The sequence below is a fragment of the Podarcis liolepis genome (assembly GCF_965112155.1).
Source record: "Podarcis liolepis genome assembly, chromosome: 11".
Taxonomy (NCBI): domain Eukaryota; kingdom Metazoa; phylum Chordata; class Lepidosauria; order Squamata; family Lacertidae; genus Podarcis; species Podarcis liolepis.
Window position 1 is genome coordinate 65,549,465 of NC_139565.1, and position 6,411 is coordinate 65,555,875.

Genomic DNA, 6,411 nt, shown 5'->3' on the forward strand with positions numbered 1-6,411 from the left:
GACCTGGGCACAGGGCACAAGCGCTGCCCCAAGTGCCCGATCGGCTTGCTCCGCCGCTGTCTTCAGGTGAGCTTTCTTCAGTCCATCTTTCTGGAAGTTGACTGGAACGGTTTATGGCATGGGAGTAATGTTTAAACAAGGCAGGATTATGGAAGACATACCTTACCATAACAGAGTCAAACCTCGGCTCCCAAATGCCAAAAACCCGGAAGTAAATGCTCCAGTTTTCGAACGCTTTTCGGAAGCCAGACATCTGATGCAGCTTCCGCTTGAGTGCAAGAGGCTCTTGCAGCCAACTGGAAGCTGCGCTTCAGTTGTCAAACATTTTGGAAGCCAAACGGGAGGTTTGACTGTAATGGAAAGGGATTGCCTCGAGTCAGTGGCCATATTCATTTGTGGGCCAAGGGGGTTGGTGGTCCTCAGCCACATTCCTCCTTGCTTACAAAGTCAGAGAAGAAAGGTATGAGCTCCCCCTTTGTTCCTTTGGCCCTAGAGGACTCTCGGCTTCTTCGTTAGCTTTTCCAGCCATGCAATATCCCACACTTTCATGTTTCAAGTGGCAAGACTGGCCCCGTCTACGTTTTCCCCAAACCCTGGTGTCATTCTAGCTACTAAGAGCAGCTGCCCTGTCAAGTCTTATGGTGCAAATTCTGGCTCCCCTCAAACATAGACAAAAGTGCTAATCTCCTAGGAGTCAGGCACCATGTGTGAATCAAGCCCCCTCCTCAGGCGACCCTGACCCCTCCAGCACCCGAGGCAGAGCTGTTGTGTGGGGCTTTGGCCTGTCAATCGGGGGTGGGACAAGTGTATGTCTTGAGTTGTGGGGGAACAGGGCTGGCTCCTTTCTCTGGCACACAGAAGTTTGGGGCCTGCCCCTCCCATACTGAAGGGAGTCCTTTATCAGGTTAGCTGTACAATCTGGGGCTGCCCCAGTGTTATTTTGATACGCTGAATCATTTGAACTTAAAACAAACTGTTGTTGGTGAGGGGGAGACTCTCTGTGCCTTTTTGTGGGTGGATGTCTGTTGCTCCAGGTGTGTTGGGGGGCAGGAATAGGTAGTGCCCCCGCTTCCCTGGCCATTCCTGGTGCTTGCCTGGCCTTTTGGGTCTGAGCCTCAGTATAGTTCTCTCAATGAGGGGAGGGGGCTGTGTCAATATCCTCCCCCCCCCCCATGGGCAGTGTTTCCTGGGCAGTGGAGTGCCTGCCTCTCAGCCTGTTGAGGGACTCCCTGCCTTCTCCCAGGGGTTTTTTTTGGGGGGGGCGGAGGGTGGTGATGTCAGTATTCCCTCAGGGATGCTAACATTCAAACACTATGCTGGCCTTGAAGGTGATTTTTCTGACAAGCTGAACAATAGAAAGGTTTATTTATTGGTTTTCTGCAATTGCCCCATGAGACAGTTCTCTGGGGCAGGCACAGAGCATTTAAAAGAAGGTTTAAAATATGTAAAAGGCCACTCAAAAGCCCCTAGCAAGTGCAGAGAATAAACCCTTAGCAGTCGCCTTATCAAAAGCTGCCACCACCTGCAGCAAATGTTCTCTCTAGCGGGTGGGGTGGTAAAAGCAGACCCCCAAAACCCCTGTCCTGAGGGGGGGTTATTGCCCCTCCCTGTGGAAAAGGTGGGGGGCAGTGTTGGTGGAGGGAAGGGGAGTTGTCTTGTAGCTGGTCCTACGCACGAGTTGCAGAAGAAGGCCCAGATCCTGGTTCCTTTTCATCTGACACGTACATAGACGTTCTGGCCAACCCTGCAAGGAAAGAGAGAGAGAACTTTCAGATAAACCATTCAGTTGGCATTTTCTTGGGTCAGGAGGGCTCCTGGACGACTCTGGCATGATTTCATGTTCGTGGGTTGGGGCTCTTTGCAGACAGGGAGTTGTTGATGGAGGGTGGGGGCTGAGCTGGGGCCTAGGCCCACCTTCGTGGGGGCAGCCTGGTCCCCGATATCTGCTTTGAACTGTTACGGAAATGGGGGGGGGGGCAACCATCGGGAGCAGCAGCGAAAAGTTGCTTCTTATTACTAGGAAGGAAACTGATGCTCAGCCCCGATGGCGCTCCTTCGCCCTCGAGGTCCTCGCCTGCCTGTTTTAATGGACGGGGGACGCCCTCGCCAGTCGGCCCGTCGGGGCGGCTTACCGGGTGGCCTTCCAGTTGTCTGCGTGGGTCGCCACCTCCTCCCGCAGCAGCCACGTCGCCTCCAAGAACTCGTTGCCGTTTTCATCCACGAAGCACTGCCCCACGAAGACGGTGGTGGAGTCTGGGGGGGGGGCAGAGAGAGGGAGGTCGGTGGGCTGGCGCCGAGCCGAGGCCGTCCAGCCTCTCCTTCAGGGGCGGCAGAGCTGGGGGGGGGAAAGCTGCTGTCCCTCGGCTGGCCAGCCCAAGTCGGTCCCCGACGCCACCGCGTGAACGAGAGGGCCCCTGGCGGCCGGGAGCCCTCCTCTTCGTCCACGGGGCTGCTCAGACCCCTCCCTCTCCCCTCCCTCTCCCCCTCCCTGCCTACCGTAGAAGGACCAGTTGACGGAGAAGCCGAAGGTGGGCTGGGCGCGCGGGGGGTTGGGGTGCTGCGTGCCGTGCAGGGGCGACTCCCGGATGGCGGCGTCGGGGGCAGCCGAGACGGCGGCCAGGTAGTAGCCCGAGAACTGGCCGGCCGCGTTCAGGGGCCCGATGAACATCCGGGAGCCCAGATCGTTCACCCACATCCCCTGCAGGTTGCACTACGGGGCCAGAGGGGAGAGAAGCGGGTCAGAGAAGGGACAGTGGGAAGGGACCCCAAATGGTCATCAAGTCCAACCCCAAAGACTACTACCCCCCCCCCCAGATCAGAGAGAGACCCCTCGAGCCCGGACAAACGGGCGCGGAGATCCAAAGGGGTGCTTTGCGCCCGGTGGAGATTGCGTGCGCCTGCTCGCCACTTTTCGATCCCATCCGAAGGAACCTCCTGCAAAGCGCCTGCGGCAGCTGCTGCACGTCGGAAATTAAGACCCCGGGAAACAAGGAGGGGAAGCCGGCAGCAGCAGCGGCTTCCAAGGCCCGCAGAGAAACACACAGCCCGCCCCCCAAGTGCGCCTCGACAGCCCCGCTCCCTTCGCGCTTTGACGGGGACTTCTCTGTATCCCCACCGGTGCGGCGCTTCTGCCTTCCCCTTTCGCAGACGGGGGGGGGGGGGCGAGACAGAGACCCGGGTCCCCTCCGAAGGCAGCCGGCGCCGCTTGCCCGGCCGCTTGCCTTCCCTCGGCCCGGCCCTACCTTGGGCAGGGGAGGGGGCTGGCTTTCGGCGGGCGAGAGGGCGAGAAGGGCGCCCAGGAGCGCCAAGCCTGCCAGGCCGCCGAGAGAGACCGTGCGCTGCGCCATCCTCGATGCCGGGAAGGGAATGACCCCGTCGAGCCGGCGGCCGCCCTCTTATAGCGCCCGGGCGGGCGGGCAACTGCGCAAGTCGGGTGGGCGCGGCGCGGAGACCGATGCCAAGAGGGCGGAGGGGCTGGCAGAGGCATCTCGGACATCTCCCCACCCCGGCCAGGAAAGATGTTCGACCACCTGCCAACAGGCACCGTTATCTATTTATTTGCTTATTTCTTTATAGAGATATATATTCATATACTGCTGTACCATAGAAATATACCACAGCTGTTTAGGACAATATAAAACCATACAGTAAAATCATAAAAAGTTGAAAACAACTTTTAAAAAAAGAAACAATATTCAGTTGACCCTTGGTGGGGGTTGTATTCTTAACTGCCTGGCCAGGCCTGGCGGAACAGAAGAGGTTTCAGCAGGCGTTTAAAATCTGGCACAGACTGCACCTGCGGAATCTCCAGTGGCAGAGAGTTCCATAGGACTTGGTGATGACACCAAAGGCTCAGCTTTTTGTACTGTAGTCAGCTGAGCCCTGCGAACTCGTGGCACTACAGCATAAGATCTCCGCGGTTGATTTGGGACAGAAGGACCTCCGACTTTTCAGGGGAGAGGAAGCACCTCAACCCCAAAAAGAAGTCTGCAGAGCTGGAAAAGGCTCAGCCAAGGGGCTGCGGGAGGAGGGAAAGGTTGCAACGTTTGGGGCTTATTGGCTTAGAAGCATCTCAATGCCTCATTTGGGACAGTCTGCAGCGTAATGCCACGGGATCAGAGAATCCGAGAGCTGTAGAGTCAGTTTCAGCTGAGGCCTCCTGGTGCCCACCTGGTAGCTCAGTCAGTACATTCCCACCGTGCCCTGACACGGGCACATCCTCTCCTTTGCCTCTTGTCACTCTTTGCTCTTCATCTCATCACCAAGCCAGAAACGTGAGCACAATCTGCCTGTCTGAGCTCCATTGCTGACACCATCTTTGTTAAGGCTGCCTAAACACAGCTGCGGTTTCTGTTACTCTTCAATAACTGTTCTGAGTGAATAACTGTTGTTTTTACCGTTTACACATCTGTTTTGTGATTGTTGTTTTAAGGTGGACAAAAAAGCGAAAATGCCAGGAGAATCCAGTCTGCCTTAAAGCATCCTGGATTACTTAAACATAAAGGCTAAACCTAGCCTCTCTAAGCTTCCCTTTTAAGCTGCAAAGGGATGGGCACTGCTGAGCTCACAGACATGAGGAAGGGAGGAAAGATAGTATCTCATAAATATATCCTCTCCTAGCATCTATACACGTCCCTACAATAAATACACAGGATGGGCCTACAAACATAGGTACATAAACTATATTCTGAAATGGTGCAAGAGAGCAATCCTGAGACTCTTTTGATGACCCCAAATATTTCTCTGCAGTAGAAGGAAGTATGGGGGGGTACCTTTCAAAATAGTTATTTTTCACTTGTAAACCCTGTAAACAAATAAACTGCTTGGAACGAGGGGGCTTGCCCTCTGCAAAAACCCGTCTGGCAAGTAAAGCAGAGCGGACCTGTTAATGGGGCATCTTCTTTTAGCAATGGGCGCAGATTTGTGGGCAGGAGTCAGGAACTAAGGTATATACCATTTCAAAAGGATGGTCCAGGGCAATCAGCATACAGTTATCAGATATCTTGACAGACAGGAGACAAGCCACACTCTCTGTGTATGATCCTTTTTGGGTGGTCCTTGCCTAAGGGGCTATGCAATTTCGAAAGCCTTTAAAAGTTCCCTCATACCTGTGTTGGAACTCTATTGCATCTCCCTTGCTTTCACTAGTTCCTGCCTTCATTTAATTTTCTCTGACTGACAACAAATTTAGGGGGACACTGAATTCCTTGAGGCAGAGGGCCTTCTTAGTGGCACCCGCCCTGTGGAACGCCCTCCCATCAGATGTCAAGGAAATAAACAGCTATCTGACTTTTAGAAGACATCTGAAGGCAGCCCTGTTTAGAGAGGTTTTTAATGTTTGATCTTCCATCGTGTTTTTAATATTCTGTTGGGAGCCACCCAGAGTGGATGAGGAAACCCTGCCAGATGGGCGGGGTATAAATAATAAATTATTATTATTATTATTAATGGAGAGCTGGGCTGTAAAAGACAACCCCCCCCCATTTCCCTATAACTCTCTGTTGTGTATTTTCTAGAGGAGAAAAGTGAAACACTATAGACAGCATCTTAAAAAGCAGAGACATCACCTTGCCAACAAAGGTCCGTATAGTTAAAGCCATGGTTTTCCCAGTAGTGATGTATGGAAGTGAGAGCTGGACCATAAAGAAGGCTGATCGCCAAAGAATTGATGCTTTTGAATTCTGGTGCTGGAGGAGACTCTTGAGAGTCCCATGGGCTGCAAGAAGAACAAACCTATCCATTCTTAAGGAAATCAGCCCTGAGTGCTCACAGGAAGGACAGATCCTGAAGCTGAGGCTCCAATACTTTGGCCACCTCATGAGAAGAGAAGACTCCCTGGAAATGACCCTGATGTTGGGAAAGATGGAGGGCACAAGGAGAAGGGGACAAGATGGTGGGACAGTGTTCGTGAAGCTCCCAGCATGAGTTTGACCAAACTGCGGGAGGCAGTGGAAGACAGGAGTGTCTGGTGTGCTCTGGTCCAGGGGGTCATGAAGAGGCGGACACGACTAAACGACTAATCAACAACATAGATTTTCATAAAGTATATTGTCATGGCGAATTACAAGCTCCAGAGAAAAACTACAGTTCTCAGGACTGACAACAGGGTGAGTACTGTTCAGTTGACATGAAAAGGAAGGGATTGCCCCACAACATATTCTAGAGAGAAAGTTTAGATCCATTATGGAAATGAGATGTTGCACGCTAAAGGATGAAAATCTTCCCCAGTGAATGTGGGGAGACCCAGCAGCCACTGTGGTGCATCTCCAAAACTGACTGCCAACCAAGGGAGCTCCACGCACACCTTTGGAACTCTGGCATGGGAGAACACCCAAGTTGTCACACACATGTGAAGCATATCTGACAGTTAAAATATCCAAAGAAAATAGGCAAAAGCTAGACACCAGAGCA

General features: G+C 53.2%; 1 protein-coding gene across 1 annotated transcript; it reads right to left on the reverse strand.

Moving 5' to 3' along the window:
- Positions 1–1,515: 1,515 nt before the first annotated feature.
- On the reverse strand, positions 1,516–3,674 carry LOC310689151 (avidin-like). The gene is made up of 4 exons (XM_083466369.1): positions 3,243–3,674; positions 2,497–2,710; positions 2,133–2,253; positions 1,516–1,744 (listed from the first exon to the last, which is right to left on the reverse strand). The coding sequence occupies exons 1-4, from the start codon at positions 3,345–3,347 to the stop codon at positions 1,711–1,713; spliced, it is 474 nt and encodes a 157-aa protein (XP_083322495.1). The 5' UTR covers positions 3,348–3,674; the 3' UTR covers positions 1,516–1,710.
- Positions 3,675–6,411: the final 2,737 nt, after the last annotated feature.